The sequence below is a fragment of the Trichogramma pretiosum genome, unplaced genomic scaffold (genome assembly GCF_000599845.2).
Source record: "Trichogramma pretiosum strain Unisexual culture from Peru unplaced genomic scaffold, Tpre_2.0 scaffold18, whole genome shotgun sequence".
Lineage (NCBI taxonomy): Eukaryota > Metazoa > Arthropoda > Insecta > Hymenoptera > Trichogrammatidae > Trichogramma > Trichogramma pretiosum.
In genome coordinates, this window is record NW_019641681.1 from 719,219 (window position 1) to 735,511 (window position 16,293).

General features: G+C 40.1%; 1 protein-coding gene across 4 annotated transcripts in view; it reads right to left on the bottom strand.

Moving 5' to 3' along the window:
* LOC106652212 (nephrin) overlaps positions 1 to 16,293 on the bottom strand; it is a 163,235-nt gene that overhangs the window by 129,022 nt on the left and 17,920 nt on the right. For 3 of the 4 annotated variants that reach the window (XM_023461018.1, XM_023461016.1, XM_023461017.1), the window contains exon 3: positions 8,147 to 8,185. The exons of the other annotated variant lie outside the window; for it this stretch is intronic. In XM_023461018.1, coding sequence (XP_023316786.1) covers positions 8,147 to 8,185 — 39 coding nt within the window. The remainder of the gene's footprint in view (positions 1 to 8,146; positions 8,186 to 16,293) is intronic. 4 annotated transcript variants of the gene reach the window in all.

The window sequence follows — 16,293 nt, forward strand, 5'->3', positions numbered from 1 at the left end:
TTATCGTGATCGAATTCGCTCGATGAAAATCCGATTAAGCGCTCTCTCTTTTTTCTCTCTCTCTCTCTTTCTCTCTTTCTCGCAAGTTGTACCAGTGTAAAATAAAAGCGATACGAAAAATGCATAACGTCTATATATTTACAAATGGATGTATGGTCACTATTGAAGGAGACATTGCTGGATGGCAAGGATTGCCCGGCGCGTAGTTGAAAAAAGCGTCCTAGCGTCATATGTGGCAATAAGAACAAAACAAAGTGCTCCACTTGCCTCCCTCTCTGCGTGTGTTTTTTCGAACAATCTCTCTCTATATCTCTCCATTCGTAGCGGAGGAATAATAAAAAAAGCTCACCGTATATACGCAGAAAGAGAGAGAGAAGTGCACTGGAAAATATGAAATTCCTTCTTTGACTATACGCATGGCCATGGCGGCACACACGTTTTCTCTCTCTTTCTCTCCATATACGTATATCTATATGCATGCACGCCACTCGCGCGCGCGCCCGTACAGTGCAGAATCGAGAACCGGAAAAACGCTCGTTTGGTCGCACCTGCGCCGCCACTGCTGTCGCTGCTGCTACTGCTGCTGCTGCCGTCGCAGCAGCCATCGGTGTAAAATACTAGAAGCGCGCACAGCACTAGAGTTGACCATTGTCATGGTAATACCCCGGGCTATTCAACTGCCAATCACGCGCCAGCGAAGCGAGCAAGAAAAATATATAACTTCGACGTGCGAGGGAGAAGAGGAGGAGAGGCTATCGAAAGCACATTTAGTGTGCCAAGCGCTACGCTTTATATATATGACGAAAAGAAGAAAAGAAGGAAAGAGAAAAATCGTATAATCGAAACACACCCGACGTCTGAGATAAAGTCATTGAAACATGTCGCCGTTAAGTGGTGATAGCATAGTAGTCGTCGCGCGAGAGTAAATAATCGTCAAAGTCGCGCGAGCGCAGAGCAATTATTTTTCATGGTTTCCCGCTGGATATTATGAATTCTTTGATAGCGCAAAAGAAGTACCCCAGCTCAGTTCCCTCGTTATACTCTTCCCGGAGAAAGGAGAGAAAGAGATCCAAGATTATACATTACATATATAAAGCCGAAACACAAGAATAAGCAATAGCTCTCGCTCGCTAGAGCGCTAATTCTCTGACTGAAACTTTTCCTTTTGCGCATATAACTTGATTCTCTCTCTCTCTCTCTCTCTCTCTCTCTCTCTTATATGCGCTCTTCTTCCTTATGCTCCGTCTTGCGTCTATACGTATAAATAGTCATTTTAAATACGACTTGTACTAGTTGTTCCAGTCCAAAGAAAGAACGAGAGAGGATCAAATTCTTTCTCTCATCCCTCAAGTCTCGAATACCGTCCGTTGGATATAATCCTTATCCACGTGCCAAAGTTTTGTGCAGCCAAAGCGCGCTTCGTAACAAAAAGGATGAGTACTCCTGTATTTATACCTATATTTCTACGCAGCACGCAACACAGCGAATTAGCAGAGCGAAACGATAAAATGAAAAATGACGAGATACGCCGCCGCTGCAGCAAGTGTACACAAATCATTTTTTAAGAGAAAAGAAGAGCGGCGCTGGCGTTGAGAGAAACAAATGTATACGATGTATAGGCAGTGTATATACGAAATGCGCGTATTTACCCAAACGACGAGTCAGTCGATACTTTGACAATTCCACGGGAGAGATGCGTGTGCCACATACCATCGCTCAACTGTAGACATACACAGACACACAAGCTCTCTCTACATGTACGTATTTGCGTTCGCTCACTCTCTCACTCACTTTCGGTTGAACGAAGCGAGTGAGAGAGAGAGAGAGAGAGAGAGGAAGAGAAAGAGAGAAAATGATCGAAGGAGGAACGAGGGTGAAAGCTCGTATCGTAAATGAAATCACGTATTCACTTGGGCAACATGGAAACCAGTCGCACATGAGCTTTCGGGGGTTTTGTGTACCTACGCCGTACATTTTGTAGGAGACTTTCAAGAGCCCATATATATCTGTCCGTGAGGCGCTGTATATGTGCGTTTAAGAGGGCGAGGGAGCAGATACAGCATGGTGCTTATTTATTTATTTATCTGTCTTTCGGAATCCTGGCAAAAAAATTGATGGGTGACTAAATTTGTGTCTTTTTCCAAACAAATGCTACATATAACGCTCCAAGAATAAATCAGAGCATAAAGCAAGATATTGAATATTCGGTGGTAATTAAATCTCTGCCTCGCTCGAGTGTATATTTTTGCACCTTCAAGCGACGAGTATAACGAACGGCATTCAAGGGCTCATACAGGGCGCTACATGCGTCGCATAACTCGAATTGTGCACGACAACGGCGATGCAGCAACAGCAGCAGCAGGGTGCATAACTACCCTATATGCAACATAGCCCAGGGTTATAAGACGGTATAGTTGCCTTAGCGCGGCGCGCCAAGTTATGCGTACACGGCTCGTAATGTTCCTCTCTTTCTCTCTGCTGTATGCCAGTGCCTCTGCCTCGTATTACGACTATATGTCTATGTGTGCTCCGAAAGCTCAATGTCTGTCGGTGTCTGTGTGTGCGGTGCACCAGGAGCTTTTACAGCTTTACAACAAAGTTTTGAGCAATATCAAACGTAAATATAGTGTTATATCGTAAATTTTATTGCTGTGTTCTATGTATGTGCGTCGAATGAAAAAGAGAGATGTGGACGAAAAACGATGAGTAAACTTTTTCTCGATAATAAGCAATACCGCACAATATGTGTGAATGATTTTTAACGATTTTATTTATTTTCGCCAAAAAAGTCAGATTATGCGCAGAGCTTGCTAATAAAGCGCCTTTGGGTTACGAGTAAGTGCAAACTATTGGCACGTGACTGCTTAGAAGCTTGTAGACATCTCTTGGCTTTAAGGAAAAAGAGAGAGAGATTCTCGAGCAAGTGAGCGTTTCTAAGTACGTGAGCCCAGGAGAAAGAGAGACACGAGAGGGAGAGAGAAGGAAGGCCACATGTGCAACGCGCAACGAAACTCCGTAATGCAGTTTTCATCGAGGAAGTTCAGAGGCAGAGAAGTTGTTTCTTCGACTCCGCCCCCGTTCCTCTCACGCACTTGCGAGCACTAAGTCAACGCTTTATGCCCTCTCTCTCTCTCTCTCTCTCTACGAGTAGAAGTATACGATGTACTGAAACTGAAATTTTAGATATTTTATAAATTGTCCTTGTTTGCCGAGGCAAAAAAGTCCAGCCCCATTTATCATTCGTCCTGTATACGAAAATGCCTCTACGTCTTTTCCCGCCCCGACGTCACGAGAAAAGTTCGAACTTTCTTTCTCGAGCTTGCAACTTCATTACGAAGCACGGAGAGCAACAACCGAGAAACTTTATATTTATTTAATCATTTCGCCTCTTTAAGCTGGCGTTCCAGGTTAAGTTGGCCAAATAATAAAATATACGTATACGCGGCGCGGACTATAATCAAATAATTTCCCTGTCTCGCGCTCTGACGATTTTCATTCCTCGGAAAGCTAATAAATCGAGCAATTACAACGATTCTGAAGGAATATATCTGTATAAGTACGCATGTATAAATTTCGTAACATTTCATTTTCGAGCAATAATATTTTATTCGAGAACGGGAAATTCTGCCGCTCGTATACTTTCTCCACTTGCGCGTGTGCGTGTGTGTATTCTCAGGTTCTTTCATCCTTTCATACTTATTCGTAGCACACGCGGGCGCTTTTTTATACACCGCAGCGCAAGGGCGATGCCGCACCCATTGCCCAGGTTATGAAATTGCTCACGAGCGTCGAGAAACGTGGCACACGCTGAGCTTTGACGCGTGCACGCAGCAGCGCATGAGTACTTGTTATACGCACAGAGCTGTGTGCACGTCGTTTAATTCGGTAAAAGAGCTGAAAATGTAAATATAGCGTAGTAGGGGCGATGCCTATACCAACTCATGTACTATTGTTACTATGACAGCAGAACTTGTTCGCAAGGGCAGCCCTAGTACGCTGGATTTACGATTTCTGCTCGTTACCAAATTACACGACCCTTAGTACCCGTAGTAGAAAAAAGTTTCGCAAAAATATATATGTACGTGTTTATACGTTGGTATTTGTGAGGGAAAAAGCAACCACTGCGATGCAGTCTCAACTGAATGAGAGAGCGTTTATAAAATGAGAGAGAGAGAGAAAAAGAAAATATTATATACACGTTAGTACGATGCTACATAGTACCACCAGTTCACATAGTGCCATGTCCTTTAGATACAGAAAAAACTGAATTAATTCATTCAAATTACGTTAAACATTTTTTTCTCTAAACCCTACTTGACCATTTTCGTTTACAACTAAACTAATCGGATTTTTCAAACAAATACACAATCATAGATTCCTTTGGGTTTATAAAAAATAATAAATTATTTGTTTTTTTTTCTTCGTACGGGTGGTACCTAGAAACGTTAAAATAGCGTCCAAAGTGCGGCACGAACTCCCAACTAATAAAACTCATGGGACTAAAAAAATGTTTACTTTGGAAAAATATGCGTTTTCATATACAGTCATCATAAGTTCGTATACAGTAAGTTGAATAATTATTTACCGGGTTATTATATTGGAAAATCTTCCAAATTCGTTCTCTATTTTCATCGTACGAATTTTTGATATCGTCAGAGACTGAAATCGTTCAAAATCAACTTAAACGTCCTGCAACGTGTACAAAAGCAGTTATGCAAAATCTCAATGCCGTAAAAGTAAGTTCAAGGCCCCTCTTTTCCTTCTCTCTCTCTTTCTCTCTCTTCCCCATCTCTTTTCCGCAAGTAGATTAAGGAGAGAGAAATGGAAAGAGAACTTCATTGTTGCAACGGTGCCCTAGCACTGCAGTGTGTAGGAAGCAGTATATATGCTGCTAAAAGAACCCTCTTTCCCTCACTGTACAGACATTTTATTCCGTTTGCCCTCACCCTTTTTCTCTTTTGCCGCGCTCTCATTATCTGACGTTTTTTTTCAAAACCGTCACTCTCCTTTATTTTTTTACCTGCACTTTAGTTCGTGTTTTTTTCCTTTTTTTACTCGTAATATTTCTATACGTATTCGTTTGTCATGAATTCGTTCTCGCTTTTGCCCTCATCACCGGTGGGGATTACCTTCATAATCCAAAAAGGTGTCCCACAGGGTACCGAATGCTTCAACACACACATACACACGTGCACACATACACACTTACGTAGACAGTCAGAGTGAGAGAGGGAAAGAATATACAAAAAAAGTGCGGGCATAAATATTTCAATTGTCCACCGACAAGCTCCCAAGGCTCTGCTGCGTCGTCGACGTAGTCCATCTCTCCTGAGGTAAACTGCAGCCCTAGATTCTTTTTTTTTCATCCAACCCTGCCCTCACATAGAAATGGCAAGGAGTAAATAATGATATAATGAAAGCTCTCGGGCGCACGAGAAAACGAAAAAAAGGGTGAGAGACGACGAACGAGTCATGGACGTAAAATGAAACAATAAAGCGAAAGCTCAAAATAAGGGAAAAAAATGATGAGGAAAGTGGAACACGACGCTAGTTTGTACCACGATGCTACTATATTACCGACCGAAAAAAGTTTCCATACGGCTGCTACTGATAGCGTCGTCAATTTTCTTCGACTCGCGTCGCCACGGTCTTCGTTTTTCACTTTGACGTGCACAGGTAATAATATAGCTTCTCTCCTGGCAGTATAATAAAGCTGAAAGTGACGAAATCTCGTGCAGCGGCTGTAAAAACGTTTTCTTTCGCGGCAGCGTAATACGCGACACTGCGCAGCGGCAACAGCACAAGAGAAAAAAAATGTCCGCTTAAATATATCGTCGGCTTTTTTTTAATTAAGGTCAATCTCGAACAAAAAGAAAGAAAAGGAAAAAATTCGACCACACGCTAAAAATGTAAAATTGAGCATCGATCGGCTATCTGCTCTCGTGCAAAACGAGCGTAATAGTTGTAAAAGACTATAAATGAGCATTTTTTCTCGTTACATGCCTGAACTTGGTATGCTTGTGCGCGCATTGCGTTGTGATCGTACGTCGCGCGCGTCGCTCTTTTAATTTGTCACTTCTGAAGCTGCATTATAAATACAAGTGCAATTTTTCCTCTATTCTCTCTTTCTTTTATTTTTGCCACTGCGTGAGCTGCTTACACACGAACGAACGATGCATTTTACACGTGAAAAAGGTTTTCACCGTACGCGCGCGTAAACTTATATAAAATTGCAAAAGCAGCGCGTATATTACCGCGTACGTTGGAAAATTTTCTTTGACTCGCTGTAATTCTTGCGGTAATTACAGTTTTTACACACAAACACAGGGGCCATTGGGTACTTAATTTCTTGAAGTACTATGTTATTATATACATGGATACGTATGCATTTTAATATATTGTGAATTTAGTTATAAATATTTGTCTATTGTATATTGTATATATATATATATATATATAGATTAGTTCAATGACTACTTCTAGAAATACCTGGTTAATAGAATCTTCGCTTGCTGTTTTCTCGCTGCGATGATCGTCAACATAGTTAATTGATGCAAACTTATACAACAAGGGTAATAACGAGATACAGCACGATGCAGTTATAACGACATAAGGGATATGCATGATATCAAACACTCACAGCACATCACAAATAAAGAATTAGCTTCACAGTAGCTAGAAACATTGAGCGATATATCGAGATACGTATCAAAAGCGTTTAAAAAAGAAAGATTCAGTGTAAATTTCTGATATTGAGGCTCAAAATGCACTGTATTTGTAAAAAAAAAAAAAAAAAAAACTCACATTTGTCTTGTGTACATTATTTTTGTAGAAAAAACAATCGCAACTCAAAAGCTTCGCGTACAAAAGCGCTCTGGCATTTACAGGGTGTCTAGCAGATAATTTCGTTAAACGTGCTCACATTTCACACACGTTTTTATAGGTATAAACATTCAGTTGCGATAGACGAAAGATTGAGAAAAAGATGCTAAAGAGAGATAGACAGACATTTATCATGTTAATGTATGGTTATATAATAATAAATGTTTTATATATTATGTTTGAATGATTCATCAAAAACAAACAAAAACACATACTTTTATATATTTCAATGCAATCTAGAATCACATTGTACATATTTAAAAGGGATTAAAACACATGACAACTTATTTATTATAGACAAATCACTTCTATATGGTAATGTATATTAGCGATTACGAAAAGTGAAGCTCATAGCGTGATTTGTGGGGGGATGTTTTCAAATAACAATATATAATTATATTGCATGACTCAAACCTAGATTCTCATGTGTATAAATTCGATTTACATATTATACGTTCAAATGGTTATAATGTATAACTATATTGGCAGTGGTCTCCTATAGTCCTAGAATCAACAGATACTGTAGGGTGCTGCATATAATACGGTATTTAAATCATAATGTATGGTTTAACGTTAGTAATAGTCGAATAATATAATCGAGCTTCAGTCCTTAATAAATGAAAAAATAAAAGATCTATCAAACGAAATTGTACATAAAAAAAAAGAAAATAATTATGAAAACAAAAGCTAAAAATAAAATAGTAAAGAAATGAATTGTTAGTACAGGTTAGTCAATTGAGTATAATATACGGTAGTATTATATTATTTATGAAGCTTGTATATATAGATAGAATATTTTGGTTATTAAGCTAGTATTACACAGTCCAGCGGCACTAGGCAATTTCAGTGAAATTAAGTTTGTGAGGTTTACTTGTTAGGTTTGTATAAAATATAGATACAATTAGAGGAAAGGTTTGATTAATCAGTATTATGAGGAATAATTGATAAATGAAAGAAGAAACGTATGTGTGCGTGCGTGCACGCATGCATACGTTTATTACAGCATAAGATAAGACAGTTAGCATGTATAGCAGATATTTTATATGTAACTTCATGAAAGTCTGCCAATATTAAGGTACACATTAAATGTTATTTCTTTTTGCTCTTTTGCTATTAGAAATATGTATATATAGAGAATTAGAGATATATAATTGTGGAGAAGAGAAAACAAGCGTAAAAGGATAGTAGAATATATATGAGGACGCAGAGAAAAAAGCTACAGGCTAGTCCTAAATTTTTTTTCAAACCAAACAAACGAACAAACCTCCTCTGAAAGGCCTAGACGAAAATGTTCGCGGGACCCCTGTAACAAAAATGTTTAATATAAATCATAAAAGAAATCATAGAGTAAACATAAAAAATAATCAGAATAAATGAGGGAAATTAAAATTAAAAGACATTGAAGCACTTGTCTCGGAAAATAAAATCGAAAAAGTATATCGTAGTCATTGCATAAGCACACGGTTATTATCGACGCTCAAATAATCAAATTTTTATATTTAGTAAACGCAGTACAGCAGCAGCCAGGGCCTGGTTAGCTCAAATCTCATTAAAGGTCAGAGATCTTTGCTCGATGCTCACTTCGCATGCATATATAATATGTTTTCGATCCTTTTCCTATCCCCTAATACCGTATAGTTTCTCTCTCTCTCTATGTGTGCGCGCGCGCGAGCTACGTCCGATCGCACAAGGTATATACATAGAGGATACAGATATATATAACGAGTATATTGTGTGTGTACACATAGCACATGTAATGTGAGGCAAACACAAAGTCCTCCAATATGCTTGTGCTGCTGCCAGTTCACGGGTGGTGTTGCTTATACTGGTAGTGGTGCCGCCTGCGCCAAATGCGCGTGTATATATTCATTATACACAATGCATAGTCCCCGGCCCACACACACACACACACACACACACACTCGGCACAACTCAGGGTGACACAATCGTATAGCAACCTCTTTGACCCTTTCGCGCCAGTACGTGTATATAGATGTGCGGTATTGCGCACATATAAGCGCCGCTGCGAGAGGATTTATACAGGACCACTTGTTTATTTCGAGCGTGTCATTCGCATTAAACTGCCACAGAGAGCGAGCGAGCGAGGGAGAGATAGAGAGAGAGAGAGAGAAAGAGAGAGAGAGAGAGAAAAGTAGAGAGAGACTACTGGGCTGCATAACCAAACCCGTATATAGGGGAATATAAATCCAAAAGCCGCCACCACCGCCACGCGAGTACAATCCTGTCCTTTTTTCTATATACTCAATCACACACAGACGCACGCGCACACACGCGTGCGCACTCGTAGCTTTTACATTCTTCTCCAGCTGAGCTTTTTCTTCGTTCGAGCTCGAAGACTGCACATAAATTTTTTGGGAGGCCAGCCCAGAGAGAGAAGAGAAGAGCTTGATATGTTTGTATATATTCGCAGATGTATATTATAGGTACATGAGAACTTTCAGGCCAGGAGAAAGAGAGGAAGGGAGCAGTACTACATATACTTTCCGTGTATACGTAGAGAAATACGCACGGGTGCAGGGCATCGGAAAATCTGTACAGAGTTGAAAATAAAAGAGGAGACAAGAAGGTCGAAACGCCGAAGATCGATAAATTTTGACCCGAATACTTGATATAGCCCTTCGCGAAACTAAAATGGTCGTTCTAGATCATTTAATGCTTCCTCTTTGCAACGACCTTTTCTCCTCTTTCTCTTTCTCTCTCTATTCCTCTCTTCGTGACCCTCGCGACTTATTATACCCTCTCACGCGCGGGAATACCTTGATGGCTTTTTTACCCGCTCCTGTGTATAATGTGGCACGAAACTCATTTATTTTGGAATATTTCATTTTACGTCTGGCACTGCTACTTCCATCGCCGCCATATATGTACCCATGAATTATGCAACTACAAATGTATCTCGATAAGTGGCTCTCTGTCGCTCGAGGTGGAGACGAGGAAGTACAGCGGCGCATTCGTCTGGGTGATTATCAGCCTCTTAGGCCTTATCGATAATAGAATTCACTTAAAGAATGCCAATAACACGCGGATTACAATCTAGAAGCGACAGCAATATAACTCATTTGATCTCGTTAGGTATGTGGTTGCAGCGAGTGCATTGGAAAGAAAACCTATATCAATGAAAAAACATCGAGTTCAACTGCAAATCTTGCATCGTATAAAAAAAATTATGTTATTAGTCGAACTAAATATTGATCGCATAATGACCCTACGCACGTACGCGCCTTCACCATATCCGAGTTACTACACAGGATCGAGCGAGTAAAGTTTCTAAAGGACGTGTCGCACACGTTCTTTGAAAAAAGGTGCGCAGTAACGTCATGAGGCCAATATAAGTTAATATAGACTAGTCTGCGCTACACTCTTATATACATCGGTGTATATATATGTGTGTGTGTGTGTGTATGTGTGTAAGGGACGAAAGTATAGTGACACGAGGAAGGAAGAGGAGGAAGGAAGGAAGGAAGTATAAGGAAAAGGAGAAGTATTAAGTGTACAATGTGCGAAAACGCCTATTGGAGCCAAGAAAGGTTCTTACAACTGCAGTTGGGAGCAGGTGGCGCGTACAATCGTCTTATTGCCACTGCACACCAGAAGCGCAAAAGGAAGGGGGCCAGGTACTGCTGCAGCACGCGTGTGTGTAGTCATACACTGTATGCGCGCCCGTGTGTGTACGTGTGTGCAAGCTGTGAACTCTTGAACTCGATTGCCACACCAATGCTATATAATCTTGCATCTACACTGTACACACATTAAGACTTATAAAGCCAAAAGGAGAGTGAGAGAGAGAGAGAAATGTCACAGTTGCAGCAACAGCAGCTCATGGTATAAACGCTTGATTGCGTCCGCGCGCGCGCGCGCACTCCTGAGTTTAAGGGAACTTTTACTCTTTGCATTTACCATTAAAATTATGATCAACAGGCCAGATTGCCAATTAAGCGTAGCTCTCTCACTCTCTTTCTCTCTCTCTCTATCTCGCCTCGGTACAGTGAAGGGGAAAAAAAAATAATTCCGCTGTGCTCAGCAAAAAAATTCTTTTCTCTTCTCCAAGTTGAGTTGTCTGCGCATCGTTAAAAACAAGCCGTCCGTCGGCTTATACACGAATTAACGGTTGGACAGGGGAAAAATTTACTATACTCGCGCGTGTGTACGCCTCTCGAAATTTCACATAGCACCCTTTCAATTATATTCGAAAGATCTATAAGTTATGGACATTAAAATGGTTTCGAGCGCGAGAGCGGGGGCGTTTGAGTGCAGCTTGTAAAGATACATACATGTATAAAATATATACACGCACACGAGTCCGTCTCTCGCTCCCTCTATCTCACACATCCGATCACAAATCACACAAGTGATGCCTCAATGTATGTAGGCGAAATACATACAATGATCGACGGCATCCAAGAGAGCGAGAGAGGAGATGGATTTGGAGAAGGATAATGTAGAGATAGTAAGGGAGAATCGAGCTGTGCTAGGCTATATAGCGCTTGAATTATGACGCGTACATCATCGAATTCCGCAGAAATACATATAGCTCCGAATCACTCCCACTGGACACAGAACCTAGCTACATGTATATTATCAGCGAGCTGCGTTACACACACACACGCGCGTACGTACGTATGTGTAACTTACAAACGATAAACGTCAGTTTCGTTTTTGCTTCTACTTTTTTGCTGAAAAAAAAGTAACTGCGAGTGTGACCCGACCTCTTTTTTCACTTAAGAGAAAATAAAACGTATAGCATACATACACACGTGCACACATCTCCGACGCGTTTACTCGCGACGACGCGGCCTCGTATAGAATAATTATAAGCAGCCCTCGAGACACACAGGTAAAAAGCACATACACACATACGCGTACTCACACACGCCGAGCGAGACTTTCTGTTGTGTTGTGTGTGAATATTATATATACGTAAATGTGTGTGTAGCGCACGTACAGGAAGAGAAAGAGAGACTGGAAAAGCCCGCCGGTTCTGGGGCAGATTTTTCAAGCCCCTGGGCGAGCGTCGCCGTAGAGCTCTAGGTTCGCGTGATCAATCTTCATTTTCGTTCGAAGCACACAATCTTTAATTAAATCGCCATTGATCCAGACTGCACACGCGTGTGCACACTTTTCGACCGGTTGCCCGAGCCCGCGTGCGTGTGCCTGTATATAGGTATATAAGTGTGTGTGTGTGTGTGTGTTAGTCGTATTATAAAACCACCACTAGTGTTGCCTCCACGATATATCGACCACTGCAAACTTGAGTCTCGTGGGCTTCTGACCCTTTGCTTTGTAAGCATGGGCAAAAAACGCCGGACGCTCGAAATTAAATCGATTCAGCTTCTTTCCGTCTGCATCATCGTCTCGTCGTCGTCTAATTATCAATTTATCGTGTTTGCTCTGTATTTATTATATTTATTAAACACGCAGCCACTTTTTCTACGTCAGCTGTTATTATATATGACGAAGGGATATAGAGAGAGAAAGAGAGGAAAGAGCCGGCAGACTTTTTTTATGCTCGCTCAAGCGCGTGTGTAGAAATTCGATGAGTTATGAACTACACAATGTGGTCTGTACATAGAAAAAAAGGAAGATAAATTTACTTGAGAATCCATGGCTCGAGTATGTGAAATATTTAAAAATCGAGACGCAACGTATTAGTGCATACGATTTTTGTTTATTTTTTCATTTTTTTTTTTTTTAATTTTATTCTCGATAATAATGTACATACAGAAAAAGCCAAGTAAATATCAAATAATTTCAAGAGCACCCGCCCAACAAAAATATTCTGTTTGCCATTATGACTTTAAACTTGGCTGAGAATATACGTATTGTGTGCTTGCGCGCCCGATAAAAACGTACACGTATTTCAAATTCAGGACGTGTAAAAATTTGTCTCTCCACTCGGCGTGCGGGCGTGAGCGCGCAGCACGACCCGGTAGAGAGATTGCAAAAATATAAGTTGCACTTTTGAATGCGCGATTTTAAATTTGTGCTCCGAAAAATTCCGAAATCTTATACGCTTATTGTGGCAGCGCTGCGGGGACAAAAAATTATGCACAATCTATAAGGCTGCTTGAAAAAAATTTTTTCGCTTTTTTTCTGCGAAGCGCACCGTTGTGTCTTGTGTGCCTCAGCTAGATATGAAAATCAGGCATGCGAAGTCGGCAGTGTGGCAGGAGGAGCATCGCCCGAGAGAACAAATTCAATAAAAGGCTAGAATCAGCACAGACAGCTGCGGTGGTTTGCATTTTTGCGACGCTGGCAAAACAAAGGATACACATAGGCGGGACAAGAAAGAAGAAAAAAAAGAAAAAGGAAGAAAAAGAAAGAAAAAGAAGCGCAAAGATACAAGGCAAAAAATTAAATGGGATTCATTTTCATCGGAGGAGGCAGCTTCGACGATAGAAAATACATACATATTTACGTAGGTATTACTGATTGAAACTTTTTTCCAGTATTATTAACGAATCTCGAATGCGAAAATACGCGATCGACGAGGCAGAGGCGCTTTGGCCGCGCTTTGAATCGTAATTTTCGATTTTTCTGGTCGTCGTATTTTTCGAGCGTCGAGCTTTCGAAGCGCCACGGCGGGTAGAGATTCGATGACGGGGGAACAAACTGTGTATTCTGCATATTGCCAGAGATACAATTAAAACGTTGAATGGGCGGGTTTCCATTGTTTCACAAATAAATAGATAATGCATTGCCAAGAAAAAATTTCAAAAACATGGTCACTTACCTCTCAGGTAGTGATATTGCAATATTGTATTTTAACTTCAATAACGAATATAAATTAACGTCATTATCAAGCTCAATGAATCATTTTAAAATTACAATAGTAGGTAAAACAAAATTAAAACAATTTAATTTAATTGTGAACAAAAGTAATTCATCTGAAAATTTCTAAAATAATATACGGAAAGAATAGTACCCAATAAAAATGCATTCTTTTTGCTATACAGATATAATTCCAAATATTTTTCGATACATGCAGAACACGGCAAAAATTCATTAATAATGTTGAATTATTCAAACAATTATAGGAAAAATTAAACATGCAAAAACCACATATTTTAATAAGAACATGTTTCTAACATAAATATAAGATCAAATTAAAAGTTTTATTAGAAACCTCGTATGTTAGGCATAAAAAAATTAAGAAAGAGATAAAACGACGTCATACACGTAGGTATATGTTTGACACCTAAAGTAGATAGCAATCACTCGCTTTGCCATATTTTCCTTCGAATCTTGAGAATAAGCGGAAAGGGTTACACGCGTACAACTCGCGTATGGAAAGTAGTCTTTTACACACACCGTGGCATCTGCACATAGAGTGAAAATCCTTCCTTTTTCTATATCCTTTTTTTTCGCGAGCTTTTATACATTGTGCGCTGCGTCGCCCGCGCGCGCGAGGCACAGCCATTTTCCATGTTATATTACGTGTTGTAGCGGGCGCGCGAGCACCACCAAGGATGAGGGATATAGAATACACGTTCCTATATTTCGAGCGTGTTTGCCCTCGCGCGAAAATAGTCCTGGAATATGACATGAATGCGTTGATATCCAGTTCGCGCGGTGGCACTAAGAGAAGTGTGTAGCAGAGCGTGCGTGCATGCATATACTTATACATGTATCCGCAGTATACTAAAGCTACTGCGCTTCATTCTTGCCAAATGTACGCGTGTGTATGCTACGAGCGAGTACAACTTCGTCTTTGGATTTTCCCCTCTCGCAAACAGTTTTTTACCTTCCACAACGAAAATTCGATGACCAAACGTCCTTTTAGGTCGAAATTTATACACTCGTGCACGTAATCGTCTCCAAGACGCGAGTGTTCGAAAAAACTTTGGTAAAAATGCTCAACATTAAAATACCGTAATAATCGCAAAAATGATCATATGATGATTTTAAATACATTATTGTTAATTGGTTTGTTTTTTGCGAAATATCTGTTATAATTATTACATTACAAATATCAAGCGCGTTTTGAATTACATGAAAATGATAATTCAACTGTTTCAAAAATATTAGGTCAGTTTTCCCAAATTAAATACAAAAACATTACTTTGAACCTCCGACACTAGATGGTAAGTACCTTGATCTGTAAATCTGCAAGTGTCAAAGAAAAATATTTGTATAAGTCAAAGCACGGTTGAACTGATAATCTAATTTTCTAAATATTGAAGGTCATCTATAAACTAACTAGGCTAATATACATTTCATATCTCACATGTCTTGTGGTGAAATGGGCGTCTCAAATTATAAAATAAAAATTTATAATATTCGCTTTTATTACTTCTGTTATTTCTTCAGACTTCTTCACTGGCAGACATGGACCTGCAAGGAGATAACGCCTAATCTACAGCGACAAAATGAAAAAGAGTTGGCTTTATTTAAGTTTGTCATTTTACTTATGGACTTAGATAGTGACTGGGAAACTTTTTAGTTCGCTAAAACCTAATCGTAAAGCATTTCTATCATGAATTCATTCTAACAATAATTATAACTGAACATATATGACTCATTTCTCTTATTGAGAGTAATTTTTTTTTCATTTTGCGTGCAATGCGCATATATAGATTTAATTTGTGCGAAACGAAGACATCTGCTGCTAATATTGAGGATCGTCCACTTCTCGCGTTTAAACTTGTTAAGCTCGTTGAAAGATGAGTGCGCGTGTATTATACGCCCGCACCGAATAAGTATGAAGAAATGCTTCAGCGACGAGGTCATGTTTAATTTTGAATTACACGCTCGATTAAACCTCGAGGTCCGTGCGTATGCATGCGCGCGAGTGTTCAGGCGTGTATGTGTGTGTATAATACGTACGTGTTCGGCGACACAATCATTAATTATGTGATTCGTAAATGTTCACAATCGCAATTTGCACTCGGGCTCGTAACAGCAACGGGTGGCTGGTTAATAATGGAGATCACGCATTTATATGCAATTAAATACTGATATCTCGCAGGGGAGGCGTTTCGTTATTTCATTATCTTTATATTGCGGAAGGTGTCGTTTCCACAACGTCTGTGAGAGTATGTGTATGAGTTCGTGTGGATGTGTGGGTGCATAATGTGAGCACACCTCACGTGCCAATGCAAACATGAAAAACTGTACGTTTTCATAATTTTTTACTTCGCTACGTCGCTCTACGCCGGAGCAGCCACGAATCGTATCCAACTCGCTCGAAATAATCGATGGTCGATTTAAAATTTTTCAAAAGTGTATCCTACGGCTCCAGGCCAAATGGAATCGGTGAGGCAAAGAATAAAGCACGCGCGCGCGCGGCAAGAGAAGAAGCGTCGCAAAAGTGAATGTGCTTTTGTGAATGAAAGTGTGTATGTGCGGGTGTTGTGTGTGTGCATAGCGAGATAAGCAACACAACTGCAGAAA